General features: G+C 50.4%; 1 protein-coding gene across 14 annotated transcripts in view; it reads right to left on the reverse strand.

The window, feature by feature from the left end:
* LRRFIP1 (LRR binding FLII interacting protein 1) overlaps window positions 1–20529 on the reverse strand; it is a 144424-nt gene that overhangs the window by 54573 nt on the left and 69322 nt on the right. For 7 of the 14 annotated variants that reach the window (XR_004350703.1, XR_004350699.1, XR_004350696.1 and 4 more), the window contains exon 2: window positions 12589–12675. Coding sequence is in view for 3 of the 14 variants with exons in the window: in XM_032637272.1 (XP_032493163.1) it covers window positions 12589–12675 (87 nt within the window). In the remaining 11 variants the exon portion in view is untranslated. Of the gene's footprint in view, window positions 1–505; window positions 557–1168; window positions 1214–2819; window positions 2868–6427; window positions 6446–12588; window positions 12676–20529 lie in introns of all 14 variants that reach the window. The other 7 variants (XR_004350700.1, XR_004350694.1, XR_004350698.1 and 4 more) reach the window with 2 other exon arrangements.

Consider the following 20529-nt stretch of genomic DNA (forward strand, 5'->3'; position numbering starts at 1 on the left):
GTGATGAAGAGATTTCATTATAGTTGATGAAAGGAAAGGCTCCTGAAGCCCCAGGCTGGACGGATTCAATGTGCCCTGGTGTTCCACCGGCAGCCTGCCTACAGCAGCTTTCAAAGAGCTATGGGAAACATCACTGAATAATAGCTCCTTTAACTTGTAGTTACTTTAACTGAGATTCCAATTTGCTGGGGAGCTTGTGCACTTCCATTAGGACAGAATGAGCCTTCGTGCTCCCCTTCACCATGCTAGCAATGAGGCAACTTACTCTAAATGGGGCAGTTTCGTGATGTGGACCAACATGAAGAAAGGAGGACTTCCACTCTGGGGAGGAAGACACAACAAAACTGCTTACGCTTATCACTAATCTCTCTACATCACAAGGAGACATCCCACCATTGAACAGAGGCTACAGGGATAATGAACAAGAACTTTGAACGCAGGGATGGAAGGGCCAGGAGCGTGGACACAGACTGTACCATGCAAACTCAACCATCTGGTTACTGACCCTCAGACTTCCGCGGCTACCCGCTGACACGCGATCATCTTCATCAGACGCCTAGTAAAAAGAAAGGATGAAAACAACCATGAGGCGATGATGTAACGGACACAGAGAAACCAGTGACCAGCTCTGAGGGAAGCGGCTCACCCGACACATGGCAGGGGGGCAGATCAGGCCCCTCTGAAAATCTCAGTGCACATGAGCCTGGGTTTTCGCCAAAAGGGCTTTGTTTGTGCACCTCTGCTTAACAGAAGACTGTGTCTGGATAACACGACTTTAATTTCACTACAGCGATGCTGTTCACTTCGCTGGTAACCTACAAACATGTAGCTTAATGCCTATGACTCTGCAAATTATTCATGGGTATTCAATAGCGAAAAAAGCACTGAAACTGTCATGAAACTCAGAAAATTTTCAAACCCTCACTCTTGCCTCACCAAAGTCAGGTCACAATGCTAAAGGCTGAGTTCACACTCTTTGTTTAGGTAACAGTATCAGTGTAAGTTAATTTCTTTCATAAGTATCATTAAGATATAGATACAGATCTATAGATAGGTGTATATACATATGGATAGATGGACAGAGAGACAATTTATGTATTTCAGCCATTAAAACTGCAAATCAGACTTGAGTCAAAACGCCGAGGTAATGAACAAACACAGTACTAACCGACGTGTTTCTTCTGGATCTACGGGAGTAGCGCTCACTGTCTTCCTACCAAAGCAACGGAGGAAACAGCAGAGAGAGGTTAGGGCAGACACAGGCGAAGGCTTAGATACTCCGTAATACAGTATTTCTGATATGTCAAACAAACATTTTCTTTGCTTTTGCTTAAAGGCTTCAATTAAACCACTGGGGGAAAATGTTTTCTTCTAAAAGTGGGTGGGGGGGCTTAAGCACACAAAGAATCGGCATATTTCATTTTGGCTTTTAAAGCAAGTGTGTGTTGGGTGAAAAGCAGGGTCTTAATTTTTTCCGAATCGAATGTGGTCCATTTAAATCAGCCTACTTTTCTTCTCACATTCAAAACCTTACTCACTTCTCTTCAGGAGTCGGAAGAGAAATCATTTTCGTAAGAGATCCAGTACGGATGCCGCCCTATCTACTATATATTTTGTGCATTCTAAGGTGCTCCATTTTGCACTTGGACGTCTCTGAAGTTGGCGCATATCTTATCATCAAAGTTGCTCACGATTATAATTAGCAACTTTTTTTTTCTTTCTCAGTGGTATATAAAACACTGACACATCTTTTAACTGTGTCTTACGATTTGATAAACATACAACTGCCTGTGCCATATAAACTTAGAATGATGGTTTACACATAACAGAGGCTGATGGTTTAGAATGATGGTTTACACATAACAGAGGCTGAAGTTAATAATTTTTTAAATAGAGGAATTGTGTGCTCTTTATATTTCATCAACTGTTTCCTTTTATATTATACACAGATCTCTAAATGTTAGGTAATTTTATACTCCCTTAGATTATTTTATGTGTAAGGGACATCTAATAGGACAGTTCCACACTGGTCAGGTTCTCAAATGCTATAGGTATGGGATGATGTCCATGAGGCCAGTCAGCAAGGTGACAAGGACAGGAAGAGGTGGGGAGCACTCAGGTGGATGAATTCATGACAGGAGGCATGAAGCCGTGCTCCCTCGGGACCAGTGGACAGCTCTTGGAATCGCCCCTCTTCTAGAACCTCCCGCCAGGGGGCAAGATCTCCCCCGGGAGGGTCGTAAGGACAGGGGTATCGTGAGGGGCGGGCCAGCTTTTAACCGACTAAGGAGGACAGCTAAGTCGTGCCAGGAAACAGGGTGAGAAGGTAAAGGAATTTTCTCACCAGAGGACAGTGGTTTCTCAGGCACAGCAGATGAGGTTGCGGGGGGGGGGGGGGGGGGCGGTACCCAGCAGCGAAGTATAGAGGTCAGAATGGGGTGACCGGCAACTAGAGCTGGCTGGACGGGATGCTCGTGGGAAGGTTCTCGCGCCAGGGCCAATGCCCAGCCCGAGTGTCCCCAGTGGGGAGTCCACTGCAGAGGAGATCGGGGTCGTGGTCGGGGTGGAGACCCTCACAAACGCTGGCCTGGAAGCTCCAGGAGTCAGCTACTGAACAGACCTGACACCAGCCCTGGCCAGGGTACCTTCTAAGCAGGCTTCACGTGGGATGTAAACAACCAGGCCAGATGCAAGCATGCCCAGCAGGAAATCACTCAGTATCAAATTAGGGTGCAACAGGGATCTAGCCATGTCATTAAACTGTGGAAGAATCCAATTACAAACCATTTACGCTTTTAAAAATCAGATTCAAGGCCTACCATCCATTGCTCGATGTCGCCCCACTTTGTATCCAGCCCATAATATTTCTACAGACAGAAGGGAAAGAAAATTAGGCGAGAAGTGCAACGGTAATCGCATAGGACACTGTTCTGACATGCATTTCCAAACTGTTGCCAAGCCTCAGGGTCAAGGTAGCATGCCAAGGCAGAGCAGGGAAGCACATGGTCAGGCTCTGACCCCCACGCAGCCTGTGAGCCTGTGAAGACAGAGCCTCCCGACCCGCTCCCTCGGGGAAGACAAGAGAGCCCAGGACGAAGCAGTCCTGGGGCGAGGGGGTGGCCTCCGTAGAGACCAGCAATTCAAACTGAGCCCAGCAGCTTTCAAGCCCCTCTGTAAAGCTGTCCATGCCTTCGGAGCAGGTGTACCACAGGAATAAAGCACGATTTAAGAGAAGCCAAAGCCATTCCCGTGTTGCTACAACAGGAACGAGAACACCAGAGGAAAGGGGGAGAAATGGTGTGCTGCCCCTAGATTTCTGGTACACTTGCTCCAGCCATCTGACAGCCAGGCTAAATTTAGGCCCTCGAGAATTTCTGGGCTTTGGACGTCTTTATAACACGCCACTGATGGCAAGATGACCAAGCAGGCTGTTGCAGAAGAGGTCTTGGCCCAGGGAAGAAAAGTCCTGCTTGGTGTTTTCTTTAGCCAACACCTCCATGGTTTCAGCTTGCCTGTCTAGACCGCAATGGCCCAAGTTAGAAACAGAAAAGCAGACTCAGGGTGGCTATTACTGTTACTAAATACAGCAATTCCAAATTCAGGTGGGAACACAGGTAGACTCTCAAGTAATGGGGCTTTGCTGTCCTCACTTTTCCCTCAATTTCTAATAAGAAAAGCAAGAAACAACCATCCAAACCTCCCTATCGTATGACACTGATGGGATTTTCCTCTTACACGTGAAAAGCTTATCATCAGAAGAAAAAAACTGGATGTTAGAGTACACGACAATTTTTGAAATTGTTTTACAATGACCGAAACAGGCTGCTGCTATGTTTGGTTCAGTTTCCATTTATTTTGATGGGCGGCCAGATTTAAAATATATATATGGCTCTTCGATGGCCTTGCCCCTTTCTCCTAGAGGTGGCAGCAAGCAGAAAACTGGAAGAAGAAAATCAGGAGGGAGAAGTTAACAGTGCTTTAAAAAGTCAAACAATACAGAACCTTAATACCCGGAGCACATAAGCCAGATCTTTTTCTGTAAGTTCCTTTCCTTAGACTATAAATCGAGAAAGGAAATAAACGTAAACACTTCCTAAAGTCACGTTTTAACATCAGTTTAAGTGAAATGCAACGGCTTAAAGCTATTCTGCGTTCAATTCATGTTAGCCCCACTCTCACTGTCAAATTCCAGATGTGAAAATTTGATGCCATCAACCCTCCTTTATCGCACGGCTTAACTGCAAAGACAGAAAGAAAATGTGGTTTTTATAAAGGAGGGGGCCTACAGAAATTGACAAAAAGTAAATTCCAATAGAAGTCTGTGTTATCCGATTTTCTATTTCCATATTTCCCTTTTTGGCCAGTTCTATACCCATATCAAATACTGCATTCCACCTATTGCTCTTTTTAGGACAAAAATAAGCATCGGTATTTAAAGTCTTTCATCGAGTCCACAGGTGGCCTAATAAACAGCTGCTGTAACTCTACAGCTGCATCTCCACGCCATTCCATGGAGGGAGGACACCCCTGCCAACAGTTAAGTGCGGTTAACGAGTAGTCCTGGTGTTAGCTGGCAGTGACAGCACAGCAAACTCTAGAAAGTGTACGATATTGCACATGTAAACTGCTATGATTAGCCAGCGAGTCATGCAGAAGGAAGCAAAAGCCAGACGAATGCAGAAGTGCTCGACTTTCAGAAACAGCTTTGATTCCGCAGGAGAGAAACCGTGATGGATGCAGCTGATGGGCTGGAACAGAGCCTTACTGCTTCCTTTTCCGTTTCCTGAGTCTCAGTGACAAGGAAAGCCTTCCCTTCCCTCGGACACATCTTTATGATAAAAATGTGTATCTGTTTTCCCATGGAGGGCTTCCTGTGCTCCCTGTAGCTGTACTTTGTGTACAAATGACCATTCTGACAAAGTTCTAAGGGTGTATCCCTGGTGAGTTGGTAAAAGGAAAATAATCTCGATGCAGCACCAGATGGGAATGAATCAAAGTGGAAATGACCACATAGGAGTCCCTTGTCTAGGTTTTAGGCAGTTATGTCCTGCTCTATCAGATAATGTGATGGCTCCCAGCCTTGTCTTTTTGTTTGTTTTTGTTTTTTCTCGCGGTACGCGGGCCTCTCACTGCTGTGGCCTCTCCCGTTGCGCAGCACAGGCTCCGGACGCGCAGGCTCAGCGGCCGTGGCTCACGGGCCCAGCCGCTCCACGGCATGTGCGATCCTCCCGGACCGGGGCACGAACCCGCGTCCCCTGCACCGGCAGGCGGACTCTCAACCACTGAGCCATCAGGGAAGCCCCCAGCCTTGTCTTTTACCTATGAAATTCTTACCTAGATTCTCTGTGTATGGGTTGGAACTCTAGCTTCAATACACATTTCCAAGCGGACCCTGCAAAAACTAACGAAGTCCAACTAGATTCTGGCACCTACTTAACTGGTTTCTCAACACTCTGGGGGACAGCAGTTATGCAGAGTGACGGGGGGGCAGGAAGGAAAGGCAATTTGGAACTGTAGCTGGTAAAGGAATCCAAAAACAGAATTTTACATTTACTGATATAGGGTGTTTAAAGGGTCGGCATGTTCTACCCTATGAAATTAAGTCACCGTGTTTTGATTTTCTTAGCTGCTCTCAAAGACAAACATAGTCCTTCTTTATCTATGAACTAAATACATTTGTAAACACGAAGCTATTACAGGTGTCGTAAGTAACAACAATTCATTGTGGGGAAAGGCTCACTGTAGACACTTTCTGTAAGTTCTCAGGGAACCACTTACTCCTTCCTTCGTTATTGCCGGACCAGCAGTCACTGACTTGGTTGCCTTCCTCTTTATTTTCTGTGTCTGGCCTGCTCAGTGCATTTATTTCTAAACCTCAGCTGCTTTTACAAAATACTAGGAAACACAGAATATTGGAGACAGAAGGCAGGTGTGTTTTAAGCTGTTGGATTTTACTGTTATATCACCATTTTCTTTTTTTACTCAGATTTTAAATCAGTATGTAATAATCTCCTCATGTATGGTAATATGCCTGGATAGCTTAAACCCTTTCTAATAAAATTATATGAGAGGATAATCTTTCTTTTTAAATACCTGACTTCAAAAGGTTTTCCAAACTCTGAGGTGTGATTTTTATTTTGTCTTAGAGTTAATTTTTCTTCTTCAACGATTTTCTAATTTCTTGAGAAAAGGGAGATGGGAAAAGCTTTCAGTACACAGAAATGTGTGCTGACGGCTGCTTTGCGTGTGGGCTGAAGTGGGGACCTAAGCATTCTTGTTCAAACCGATTCATAAATAAAGCAGTAAAAGAAGCAGTAAGAACTTCGATGAGTTTTCAATCAAAGGTGTTATTTCTGAAAGGTGACCAGGTCCTTGGCAAGGGAAAAAGAGTACATGCAAATTAGAAAATAAAGAAGGAAGAGCCTACCTTTTGAACCTGATAGATCTATAGAGGAGGGCAAAAGAAATTGGGAAAGAAATATAAAATCCAGTTACAGAAGTATAAACATCAGAAAGAAAGGTTCTGTAAGTACCTAGGAATATGAATAAAAGCCATATTGGAAAAAAAGGTGAAAACTGGTGAAATATGAATGAAAAAAACCTCTTGAAGTCTCACTGAAATAATCAGTAATTTCATAACAGATTTTACATTCTATTTCAGATATACTGGTGAAACACAGGCATGTCCACACAAGTCTACAAGAATCCTGCTACTATTCTAATGCAGAAGTTTGTATAACCTGTTACCGTTAATGGGAAAAAGAACTTCATCTTCAATTTAAAATTTCTTTTCACGGTGATCAAAGTTTAACAAAAAAGTACAGAAATTTAATTGGAAAGTCAACTGGTCAAATTCACAAAGAGTGAAGAAAGAGGCTTTCACATTCGGATTCATGCAGAATACGTGGAAAATTCAACAGATACAAACAGAATACCAGGAATATTCCAGCCAAGTGGAGTGATCACTGGAATATAAGTGAAAAAAATTTGAAAAGCTTATTATCATACCTTGACATATTAGTCTGCTCTAGAGCTTCCTCCTAATTTTGTAGTAATCTCTAGGTAAGACTGAGATGTCTGCTGCACCCATCCGTTCATTCATTCATTCAACAAAACTTTGACTGAGTCAGGCATTGTCCAAGGCACTGCCGCAACTACAAGGCTTGAGACTCGGTGCTTCTAGGCCTACGTGGGTGAGCACAGAGCAATATACTCAACGCTAGGACTACTGAACATTGTTCCTCCCACAGGAATGCTTACCAGGTCAGTAGCGACAAGAGATGCACTCTGACCATCATGACCACCTGGGCATCATACCACCATTCTTTTTTCCATTAGTGTAGGCTCTCGAACAAAGTAAGAGGTTCACTCAGATTTCCCAAAGAATATCTACATATTCTCCCTAATAAATCCATTAAAAAGGAGCTCATAATCCTTTGAAACAGCCCCCAAGCACAGCTAATGTAGTCGGTTCTCACCATCCGCACGGGTGAAAAGAACCATTCTGGGGGGTGCGGTGGGCGGCTAGGAGGGCTGGGGTGCCTGGGCCATCTGGATAGATCTGCAGCCGGCTCGAGGCCCCCATGTCCTCAGGGTCTGCTGGGGCTTGTTGACAGGTCTACACTCCTCCAGCACTGATGACACTTCCCACCTCTCCTCTGTGCACACACTCATGCTGGCCTTGGAGGGTCCCAGGCACTAGGGTGGCTTCAACCACGACCCATCTCTGACACCCCCCAGTGGTGCTGCCAGCTTCCTGCTCTCCTGAGCCCCCAGCGACAGTCACTGCTCTCCAGGCATTCACAGCCTACGTCTGCCTGCAGCCGAGCTGACCTCCTTGTTAAGGAAAGCCTTGGTCCTGCTCAGAAGCACCTGTGCAGAGGTAGGGTGCCTCGCCGGCCAGTGCAAACAGGGATTGTGTTTCTCAATTTTTACACCAAAATATCAACCCTACTAGTTAAACGCGGGTCTTCCAAAGCATATTCATTTCCACTTAATCAACAACTTAAAACGCCAGCGCCTGGGCTATCAGATCGTATAACCTCAGATTGTGGTGCTATTTCTAATAATAGGCCCGGAGATGTGATATGCAGAGGGGAGACCGAGGGATGTTGTCTGTACACAATCCTCAGTCATAAAAGCGCGTCCCCAAACCTGCAAGCTTGTCTGTCTCCTCTCTCTAGATGTGCACGCGAACGCCCATGCGCACCCAAGGGCCCACCTGTGCCCACTCCCCCAGCCCGGGACACGGGTCACGTCAAGAATCAGCTAGACGAACAGCTGCTGCTCCCGTGTTCTCGGTAACACTCAGTGGACACAAAGGTCCTGTCTGTGTTTATACGACGAGCCCTGAATCAGCACCAAGGAAAAAACCTGTTTTTCAAGGTGCACGTCTGCTTGCAAAACGCTAGGGACTACGTGGATCTTCCCCCGCCTTGGTGGCGAGTGGCAGCGTGCCCTCTGCCAAGGTTAATCCCAAGGGTAACACACTGACGCCGCCCTTTGTTTTCGCTGTTGGTTATACACTTGATCTGGAGGCAGAGGATGTAATGGGAAGACTCCCAGCTTTGCAGCTTTTCCAGGTCCAGATCTGAATCCTGGCCAGCCACTCGCTCAGCTTCTGGGAAAACCGTCTCATTAAGGTCCGTCTTCCTCGCCCGTCAATAAAACCCGGACAGACCCCTCTCCAGACTGTGGCAGCACCCAGTCCCGGCACCGCCACACGCCAGGGGCTCCAGGAGGTCCCTGCCAGGCCCCCCCCCGCCCCACCCCAGATCGCTCTCTGACTACGAATAAAACATATGCATATTTTATTTTAAACCTTTCAAATCCCTTTTTTGAGGAAGCAGACATACGCTTTAAATGGCAATGCGCTCCTGTCCCAAGCACACTGAATTTATGATAGCAAAACTGTCTTTTGTATGAGTCAGCGCTCCTGGGCTCACACATCGATACAAACCACCGGGCAGAGCCGGGGCCCTCTCTCCATCCTCCAGGCCTCCGCCATCTGACTCTCATCACCCACGAGGCCTTCTTGCCTGTCCTGGCTTTCCCCACCTGCAGCTTCTTCATTCAGCATCTGGACTCACCCACCGTGCTGCCCGGAGTTACCTTCTCTGCTTCCTGCCTGACTGATACGGGCCCCCCACCCAGGGTATCATTCTGCACCCAGATAATTCACAGCGTGGGGCTGAGCCATCAGGCACACGGCCTGATCCTGAGAAAGGTCCCTGGAAACGTGTTCCCATATCTGAAAGCATCTCCGCGGTGGCTGAATGCTGAGGGCACCCAATTAGCTAACTGTTTTTGTGCGAGACCTTCCACGGAACTTGAATCACGACAAAACATTTTCTTCCCTGTGAACCACCCAAGTGTCTTTACCGCAAGAATAAAGAATTTCAATGCAAACTATTATACAGAGAATGGATAAACAACAAGGAACTACATTCAATATCCTGGGATAAACCATAAGGGAAAAGAATATGAAAAAATGTTTGTATATGTGTAACCAAATCACTTTGCTGTACAGCAAAAACTAACACAACACTGTAAGTCAACTATACTTCAATAAAAGAAATTAAAAAAAAAAGAATTTCAAGATTCTAATGCCATCTACTAACCAACGACACTGTGTGTCTGACCGAGTGAGGCAAACTGTGGCCTTTTTAATCGGATTTCCCAGGTTTTAATCAAATTTTCTCCGCAAAGCCCGAGGTCCTTAGCAGGCACCAGACACCCCAGGGCAGGCCACCGTGCACAGGAGCTGGGCTTGAATCTCAGCTCCTGCCAGGCCAGGATACTTCAGTCCCTGTCCTGAGAGCACAGTGGGGCTCCCAGGGCCTGTGGTGAGGCTGCTGTGAGGGGCAGGGCTGTGCCTGGCGTGGCGGGCGGCGGGGGGACCCTCCACACGACCACACCCTCCCCCCACCGACGTCCAATGCCCATTTAATGATACCAAGATTAAATGGCCCTGACTTAGTTTCCCATCTTTGGGTGGCAACTGCAGTTTTGCGACTTGAAATACTGCAACTGAAGTGCAGGAGTTAGCAGATCACTCTGCAGGATTAAATGCAATGGGGGGGGACTTTCTTTGACTCCAAGGGGGAAAAGGGTGCTTTGCTTTGAAAGGAGGCCCTTCAAATAAATGGTTTCTTACTTAGCCGAATTCCTCTTAACTTTCATTTTCTAAATCAAGAACTCCTGCCAAAGAACTCTGTAACAGGCTGCTTTTGTTATCAACTATATATTTAATTCAATTCTGCCCACAATTAAGGCTAGAATATATTATAATTTGGAAGATAGATATGTATGTATATACAATGCAATTCATTTTGGACTTGAGTTTGTAGAAATTTTACCTTTGTGAGAGTAACTTTCTCTCACTTGTGAGACAAATGATAAAATGATTATCATTGATAACACCACCAAGAAAACCAAAGGCAGGCCCCCTGACAGGTTCAAGGTCATCTTTCCCGAGTCCAGTGGTCCAGCTCCAACAACAGAGCGGAGGGGACAGCCACAGGCCACCAGAAACACTACCAGGCGGCCACTCAGTCAAATGTGGCAAAACCTGGAGGGGCAACAATGTATTTTGAAAAATTCTTCTTACAGCTCTTTTAAGGCCTTAATATGAAAAAGACTGGGGGGTGGAGGGGAAGCAGGGGAAGCAGATGAACGAATGAGCCTCTGCTGGCGCTGGAGAACGCAGCCTCACCTCGCAAACTGTGATGAAGCCACTGCATTAACCCCCGAGCTTCCCTGCCAGTTGGTTTCCAAAGCAGAGGGGAGGGGCTGGCAGTGTCCTACACACGGGGGCTTTGCAAGTAGCTACTGAATGGACAGGAATATTCTAAACACACATTGATGCCAGGCAGTTTGAAAAATCAATTTGCTATTTAAAATCTCTAACTTAGGGAGTTCCCTGGCGGTCCACTGCTGGGGCCCGGGTTTGATCCCTGGTCAGGGAACCGACATCTCGCAAGCCACACAGCTCGGCTCAATCAACCAACCAATCAATCAATCAAATCTCTAACTTAAAAACCAGTCCAGGCTAAGAGAACTATTCCATTAGGTGGCCTCCAACGAGGACTCTTTATGTCAGAGTCTGGTGCCCGGCTGTTGGCTGCTGTCAGGGTGATTCCTAAAGCCCAGGTGACAATGTCTCAGACAGGTTAAGTGACAAAGGTCTACAAAACAACAACACCTGTCCGTTTTCTCCACCTTCCAGTCCAAATACTTCTCCCCATAGAAGTATTTCTTCTTCACACCCCCAAGTGATGCCTAAAATACGGTCGAGGTGTGGCTGCCCCTCTGCTCGGGCCACTTCCCAACATCACCGCCGGCGTGTTGTGTGGCCTTTCTCTCAGGGACATGTCCCCTCCATCCCCATCACTCCGGGGCCCCCGCCCTCCCGTCATCAGGACCCAGGTATGACTCTCCTAACTAACCCCCTGGGCTTGAGTTTCTAGTAACCTTCAACAGATTCTGGGAGCCACGTGGGAGAGGTTTCCTCCTCAAGTTCAAGCCTGGCCACGCCCCTCGCCCCGAGTACACACTCCACGCGGAGTGGCAAACCCCGCAGGGAACAACAGTGAGCACCTCGCCTCTATGGGGAACGTGACCTTGGGGACCTGGCAGAAGCTGCAGTGGTTTTAGGAGAAACTGGAAATCCAGACTTTTATCTGAAACCTCACAAGTTTTAAGACACCGGTTCGACTTTGAAAATTTGGCTACCTGAACCAAACCAGACTCTGAGTACGAAAATCATCCCTGGGGAAAGCAGCTGGCCGCCTCTCCAACACAATACATTCAAATCTTCAAACAAGCAGAGCCGCCGGTGGGCCTGGCACGGCTGCTCCCCAGACCCCGCGAGGCCGAGGCCCACGGGAGAAGGCGGAGACCGTGGAGAGGGACTCGCTCGTGCGCTGCATGGGCTTCAAGGTCCCAGGGAAGCCCACCCCTTGAACTGCGAGTGAAAGAGCCCTCACGCTGCCCACGTGGCTTCTGGCTGCGGCTCAAGGTGGTGAACGAAAGTAGCAAACAGCATTAACAGGTGTGTAAACACATCACTGTCCACCTTCCCAGGAGGGCAGTTTCTATCCTGGTTATTTCATCCAGTGTGTATTCTGTTCTCTGTATCACACATGGGCCTCAGGCCTCGTGAAACCTATGAAAAAGTGTAAAAAACCACAGGGGAAGCATTTTAAACGAGACTGCTTAGCCTAAATAAATAATAACCTGTTCTGCTTTCACATGTTAATTCAGAGGACGGGCATCCTAGCTCAACAGCTAGAACCTCAAGTCCGCAGCCAGCACCGCGTGGCTCCTGGCCAGAAGGCTGGGCCGGGGAGATCCACGTGGGCACGTGCTCTGTGCGCAGGCTCGTCCCAGGATGCGACAGGTTGAGTGTCCAGGATGGGCCACCTGGCATCTGTATGCTATGCCATGCCCGGGCCTGACCTCGAACCAAAGTCACAGGCACAGGTGCCTTCAAACCGAGAGCAACAGCAGAGGGGCAGGTGCCCCCGTGCGGCCGGCTCTGCCTGGAAGGAACCCTCCCGCGAGAACCGAGGAGGAGCCCCGCCTTACCTCCTTGTGCTGTCGCTCCAGCTCCTTCATCCGGATCTCCCGGGCCTCTGCTCGTGCCGTGCGCTTTGCCGCCAGCCTGGCCTCCGCCTGCAACAGACCGGGGACGGCATTAGGAGACAGACCAGCGGCTCCTGGCCAGGACACGGTTAACCATGATGCACTTGTTCAGAGGTTAATAAATAGTAACACAGACTTGTAGGCGTTCAAAGGGTCCAGGAATCACAGTCACCATAGTTACAGTAGTCACGACTGTTCCCTTTTATTGACCCCTTACTAAATGCCAACGGGTGCTCTTCTGAGGGCTTCGTGTATATTATGCCATGGACTCCTCGTAACAGCCCTACTGCGGAGATGGTGTTACCACACCCAGTTAATAGATAAGGGAACTAGGGCACAGAGAGGGTAGGGCGCCCACGGTCACACAGCCCATAAGTGGCAGGGCTGGGCGGTCTGCCTTCCTCTGGAGCGATGACAGATGAGTGCACGGAGCAAAGCCCTAGAGCTGGACAAGACCCCAGGTCACTGGTTGAACCCCTCCCTTTACAGACCAGGAAGCAGAGGCCCGGAGACGCCACCAGACCTGTCCAAGGTCACAGGGCTGAGACTCTGCCCCTGCTTCCCAGAACTCCTGTCCAGTCGCCCCTCACTACTCCCCGCTGCCCCCCAGCTGCCCCTTCAGCACCTGAGCCCTGGGAAGCCCATCTTTTCTCAAGCAAGACATCTTCCACCAGAGCAGAGTGGTTCCAGCTGTTACATTAAAACAAAATCTGGCTCCATTTAACTACCTGTCAACTTGCAGCTGATTTGCCCTATTCTACTCAAGAGCATCTAAGACGCCTGACCAGGACCAACCAACGTCGTCGGACCTGGCACCTGAGCCCCGTTTCTCATTCTACAAATCTCGAGCTTATTCATTATCGCAGGTGATACGACGGCCCAGTGAGGTGAACGGTGCAAGGGGACCAGGATCCAGGCTTTCTGGTGTCAAACAGATCCATCCTTTTTCCACTTAATTTTTTTTTTTTTTTTAACATCTTTATTGGGGTATAATTGCTTTACAATGGTGTGTTAGTTTCTGCTTTATAACAAAGTGAATCAGCTATACATATACATATGTTCCCATATGTCTTCCCTCTTGCGTCTCCCTCCCTCCCACTCTCCCCATCCCACCCTTCCAGGCTGTCACAAAGCACCGAGCTAATATCCCTGTGCCTTGCGGCTGCTTCCCCCCAGCTATCTACCTTACTACGTTTGTTAGTGTGTATATGTCCATGACTCTCTCTCGCCCTGTCAAAACTCACCCCTCCCCCTCCCCATACCCTCAAGTCCGTTCTCCAGTAGGTCTGCGTCTTTATTCCTATCTTACCCCTAGGTTCTTCATGACATTTTTTTCCCTTAAATTCCATATATATGTGTTAGCATACGGTATTTGTCTTTTTCTTTCTGACTTACTTCACTCTGTATGACAGACTCTAGGTCTATCCATCTCATTACAAATAGCTCAATTTCATTTCTTTTTAAGGCTGAGTAATATTCCATTGTGTATATGTGCCACATCTTCTTTATCCATTCATCCGATGATGGGCGCTTAGGTTGTTTCCATGTCCTGGCTATTGTAAATAGAGCTGCAATGAACATTTTGGTACATGACTCTTTTTGAATTTTGGTTTTCTCAGGGTATATGCCAAGTAGTGGGATTGCTGGGTCATATGGTAATTCTATTTGTAGTTTTTTAAGGAACCTCCATACTGTTCTCCACAGTGGCTGAACCAATTCACATTCCCACCAGCAGTTCCACTTAATTTTTTATGGGAATACACTTGTGATTCTCCCAACAGTTCTGACAGCTTTCGCTGTTCCCCAGGTCATCTCAAAACGGGGCCTTTGGAGACGGCCACGTGCTTCTGATGTGGTCACTGGGGCCAGCAAGCAGTGAGGTGGTCCAAATGTCCTGTTGTCCAGTTTCTTCCCAAAGGCCAGGCACCCTGTACCGCAGGCTCCCACCAGGACCGTGGCTCCTCATGTCAAGGACGTCCCTCGCCCTCACCCCACAATTATATTACACAGAACTACAAATTAGTCTTCTAAGTTCTAATCTAAGTTGAAAATTGACCACAGCTGATCTGTCAAAGATTAGCTAGCTAACGTCCTCATAAGGAATTTATTCTATAACCCTCTTCGTTCACGCGGTTTCTTTTTTTTTTTCTTTTTTTTTTTCTTTTTTGCGGTACGCGGGCCTCTCACCACCGCGGCCTCTCCCGCCGTGGAGCACAGGCTCCGGACGCGCAGGCCCAGCGGCCATGGCTCACGGGCCCAGCCGCTCCGCGGCATGCGGGATCCTCCTGGACCGGGGCACGAACCCACGTCCCCCGCATCGGCAGGCAGACTCCCAACCACTGCGCCACCAGGGAAGCCCCATGTGGTTTCCTTATCAACCCAAGCCCAGGTCCTTCAAATCAAGGATGTCAAAAATCACAACTGCATCAGAACTTCGATACCTCACTGCCATTTTCAATTTTCTAAACCGTGTTACACTGTGTGATGAGCCACTCGCTCAGGGTCTATAAAAAGATCCAGCCAAAACGGAGGGGAGAGGAGGGGAGGGGAGGGGAAGGTTTGATAGACTGACATCTGGGTACACTGACTACCTATAGCCTCATCAACGGGCCAGCAAGAGGTCTGCGTCCACGCTGAGCGCAGCTGCCTCTCCAGCCCTTCCTGGGCTCCCTGGCTGTTGGCCCAGGTTCTAAGCCGGTGTGGACCAGGCAGCCACAGCCCATCAGCTTGGGGAGGGGGCGGTGAGGAACAGCGAGGGGATTTAGGAAAAGAGAAGGGAGGGCATGGAGGAAGAAGAGGCGGGTGGAGGAGTGAGAACGTGAGAAAGAGGCTGGAAGCAGGAGGGGCTGCCAGAGGGGGACAGGGGAGAGAGGCATGTGGCAGGCAGGATTCTAGGATGGTCTCCGAGATTCCCGTCACTGCTGTACATGCTCTACATTCGCCTCTCCCCTTGAGTGTGGCCAGAACGGTGAGTATGACAGATGTCACTCCTGTGACTGCGTTACATTATACTGCAAAGAGAAATGCACTAGTAATGAAGGTCCCTCGTCAGCTGACTTTGAGTTCATCAAAACAGAGCTCCAGGGTGGGCCTGACCTCATCAGGTGAGCCCTGGAAAAATGGGCCTGGAGGTCAGACAGACTCCTGCCGGCCTCGCAAAAGCAAGCTGCCACGTGCGAGAGGGCCTGTGAGGGGTCGCACGACAAAGAATGAGAGCAGCCCAGCTGACAGCCAGCAGGAAAATGGGACCTCAGTCCCGCAACAGCAGGACGTGAATGCCACCAACAACCACGTGAGCTGGGAACAGGACTCTGAGCTCCAGAACGGATGCAGCCTGGCCGAGACCTTGACTGCAGCCTCGGGAGACCCTGAGCAGAGGGACCCAGTAGGCTGTGCCCAAACTCCTGACCCACGGGAACTGTGAGATAATCAGCGTGTGTTGCTCTAAGCTGCCACATTTGTGGGTATCTGTCCTGCATCAGCAGACGACTGACATGAGGTGGTGAGGTCTGGGATGATTCCTGCTCACACAGCGTCGGTGCCTCTGTGACTAAGGAGCCCGAGCCCCTGCAAGCCCACCTCCTCCCCAGCCTGTCCGGCCAGCCCCCTCCTCTGCTCGAACTCCTCTTGGGACCGGAGCAAAGATCCTCGAAGAGACCACCTCTCTGAGCAGGTGGTCCCTGCCACCTGAGACGGCCTCCCCACCAGACTGGCAGGCCTCCAAAATCATGTCCTATCAGACCCCAGCTACTCTGGTGGGCCTCTACCCACCAGCAAAGGGCTCCCGTCATGGCCCACCTCCTCTCTGGTCCTCACGTCCACCCAGCATGTCTGTCCTGTCCATGAGAACAACCCCCGACCTGAGGGACCTGGGCTTGGGTTGACAAAGGGACCACATGAATGAATCAAGCTACAGGACAAGCTCCCTGTGAGGACACGAGCTAGCCAACCCTGAAGACAGATCGGTATGGTCAAGCTTCACCTTAGATTAGAATGTGGAAAGGAGATAAATAATTCAGTACAGTTTCAAATGCTTGCAGTCACCGCCATGTGAAGCACCTCCATCTCACAGGATTCTTATATGACTCATATGTGGAGAACAAGGCTCTCATAACACAGGAAGTGGTAACAACCATGCTTGCTTCTGGGACTCTGGCTAAAAGCTAACAGATACACAAGCCAACGTCTGAAGGGGCACAAAACCTATGCACAGCCAACTTCGTTAGCACAAAACCAGTATCAGCAGAATAACTCCAACACAACCTGAGATGCCTAAAAGAAAAACCGCACGGAGCTTTGACAACACAATTCACTCTAAAATGCCGACACTGCCAAGAACACAAAACAGCCAGACACAGAGCATCACCCATGATGCTCATTTAAGACAGCATCAGGGGAAATGTTTGATAAGATCAGTCGTTCAATGAACAGGAAGTACAAAATGGCGATGGTCCACCCTGGTGACCTGCAGGCACGAGTTCATTCCCCCCAAAATTTCCAGGGAGGCCCAGCCCTGCCCTCCAGTTGCCAACCATCAACCGAGCAGTTCCAGGGGTCGATGTGCCCCCGGCCAGGGCTTCGGTGATGCAGGACAAATCCGTTGTGGACTGACGCTTTTGTAAAATATAAACTCACACGCTTGAGGTCACAGCCAGGTCACACTGTTTGAGCCTCCAAATGCACACTTTCACTTTCTGTCCCCTGCCTGTAGGGGACTGCAGCTTCCTGGCCACCAGCACTCCAGCCCAGGCCTCGCAGCACTGCCGAGACTGCAGGGGAAGGACTTTCAACGTGCAGTCTGGGGCCCCAGTCTCAGGGGGTGCACACAAAGCTCTCGGGGACCATGTACAAGTGACAAGTGCTACGGTGGGTGAGAAACCGTGCTGGGGCTGCTCTGGAGGAGAACGTAACCCGTCCGGGTGTCGGGAAGGCGTCCTGGAGGACGGGGGCCCGAAGCCAACGCCGAGGGGCAAAGAGGAGAAGGCCAGGCGAGGGGGCGGGCGGCAAGGGGCCAGGACGGGGCGGCGGAGTCCCGAGGGCCCGGCTGCCTGCGCTAGCCTCAGCCCTGCTACCTGGAACCTCATGTTGAAGGAACGCGGAACCACTGACGGGTCTGAAGAAGGCAGAGCACAGCGGGGTCTGACTTTCACTTTAGAAACGTGGCTCTGGCTGAATGTGGGGACCAGGGTGGGGTGGGGAGGGCGGCATGAGACCCGGGAAGTACGGAGAGGCTGCTTCTGAGCGGGGCGGGGGCGGGGGGGCGGACGAAGCCGGGCGGAGAGGCGAGAGGGCCCTGGAGGGAACGTCAGGTGCCCAGGGTCCCAAGGAGGCCCACGCGGCCCCAGGAGCCAGCCCGCGCCACGTTGGATGCCACTCACCCAAACCCGAAGCCGGGCACACGGTCTGCTGACGGCTCCGGCCTCGGAGGTGGGGCATTTCTCCACCCTGACCCCCTCCCCGCCGTGCTCCCAACCTCAAGGGAGACGACGGTGGCCGAAGGATGGGGCCAAGGAGACGGACCTATGGCATTTAGGGTACAAACGATAAACTGCACAGGCCTGTAAAGCAAGGTTTGGGAAATGAGACTTCCCAGGCTCCCCCTCCCCACGCCCGCGATGGCTGTCAGCCGTCGTCCTTCAGCTCCCACTGGAGGTCAAGGTCAGTGGGTCTTCCGCTGGCTACTAGCCCCCGGCCTGCTCGCTGTGACCGCACGACGCTGGCAGGGCCGCACTCCCACCCAGAGCTTGGTGGCCGGTCCGGTCCAGCTGCTCGTCCCTCAGCCCACCGTCCTCGAAAGGGGCTCTGGAACAGGTGTAGCTCCGGACACCAAATCCTCCTTTTCTGGCCCAAGAGCATCTTTGCTGAGATACACGCTGAGACATTCAAGGATGACGTGATACGACCTCGTTCAGGTGGGGAAAGTGGCCGTAGGCTGGCAGCTGTGGGGCTGGTGGCAGGAAGGGGGGACCCTTGTGCCCCAGCGGCAGCCTCTGGGGCTTGTGAAAGATGCAGAGTCTCCAGCCCCACCCAAGACCCGCTGAGTCAGGGCCTCGGGTGCGGCCAGTCTGGGCTTCAACCCGCCCCTAGGGAGCTGGCTGCTCCCCCCAGTGCGACGACCTCTGCTTTCTGTTATCCCATCTCCGCTTCGGTTATGTTTGACGTTTTTCATAATAAATAGCAAACATTTTTTGAAGGAAGGAAGGGGGGGGTGGGGGAAGGGAGCAGAGGCTGAAAGGGAGAGAAAGAGAGGGAAGGAAAGAAATGAAGAAGCACCAAGGCCAAGCTCACTGCTGCGAGAAGGTCGCCTGGCACCATCGCTCAAAACCCTTGCAGTGTTGCCCCCCAGCCCTCACCATCGGGCCCCCCTCCCTGTTCCCGCGCACCTCCAGGATTAGGGAGGAGCTGACCCAGCCGGGCCTCCTCTGACGAGATGCAGGCTCCCTGGCTTTCTCAGGACCGCCCAGTGTTGGTGGGGAACGAACGCCAGAGTCCCAGCCCCCTCACAGGGGACACAGTCCCCCAGGATCCTACCGTCCTGACCTGGCACCTCATAAACAGAGCTTTACAGACACGGGGCTTTCAAGCAAGGCACGCTTTGATGGTGGAGATGGTTGGGAAGAGAAGATTCCTTTTATCACCAAAGTTGGCTCCTAATAATCCTAAAATGCTGAACCCTTGATTCCAAAGTTCCACTTTTACGTTTAATTTTACCAGAGATAAATCAGACAAAGCTCTGACACTAAGGTGATATGTATGGTCTGAGAGATGCTAAAAACACACAAAGAAGCACAAGTCCGAGCCCCAGGGCCTCCTAAACAAACGGCTAAAAACAGCCAGGCGCGCCCAGCCAGGGTCTGGGACACCAGCCCTACGGCACCCTGCAGGTCCAGGGGCGGAAGCTCGGAGGCCACCGGCCAAGGGCCCGGCCACAGGGGCGCACAGGCTGGTTGAGGAGGTAGACAACCAAAGTGATGCTTCTCTCTGAAATGCCCCCTCTCGGCGGCCCAGACCCGGGCTGGGCTGGGGAAAGGCTGGAGGGTTATGTGAAAACGTCACTGGCAAAAAACAGGAGTTACTTTGGTGATGGGTCTCTGCACTGGGCCGAGGGCTTGATCAGCTCTAGTTCTAGATCGGACCACAGAGCAGAAGTGGCTTCTACCAGAGCGGGACACAAAAGTCAGCGGATAAACAGACGCACGCCTCTTCTACCAGTGACCCTGACGGGACTCCTGCTTGGAGCACCAGAAACTCCCAGCTGCAATAAAACTGTCATCCAGAGACAACGGCTGCTCGTTTCTTCAGGGTCAGGGAACCCAGGGGCAGCCCCCTGCTTGGCCTGGGGACTGAACAAAACTAAAAGAGAAGTTATGCACCAGGATGGGAGGAGAAAGCCCTGGGTGAGGCGTGTCCTTCCCTCCGAGCCCGGCCCCTGCACAGCTTCCTTCCTCCCTGACCTCCTGTCTGTGCTGGAGGTTTTGTAAGCAGTCGTGGACACTGCCCGAGGGTGCAGCAACCACACACCGCCCCCAGTACCCTGCACCCCAATTCCAGTGACATCGGGGGCTCTAAGAGCTCTGATAGTATCTGTATCCTTTTGTGGCTCCTACCCGTTCAACCCCACATCATGGTCTTCGAAAAGCAGAAACGCGATAAACATTGGTGGAACCAAAGTCCTGCCTGTTTGGAGAGGACAGAGGTGCCCAGGACGTAGTCTCAGCAGCTTTCTAAAAAGCCCCACACGACTTCTGGAGTCCCGACTCTGTCTGCATACTTCCTGAGCTTCGAAGCTTTCCTGGGATTCAAGCATGGTGTGGAATTCTATATGCCAAGACCTCTCACCCCGCAGTCCCAGAAAAAGTTCTTATTCTGTTCTTAAATTCTCCT

Source organism: Phocoena sinus, chromosome 7 (genome assembly GCF_008692025.1).
Source record: "Phocoena sinus isolate mPhoSin1 chromosome 7, mPhoSin1.pri, whole genome shotgun sequence".
NCBI classification, from domain to species: domain Eukaryota; kingdom Metazoa; phylum Chordata; class Mammalia; order Artiodactyla; family Phocoenidae; genus Phocoena; species Phocoena sinus.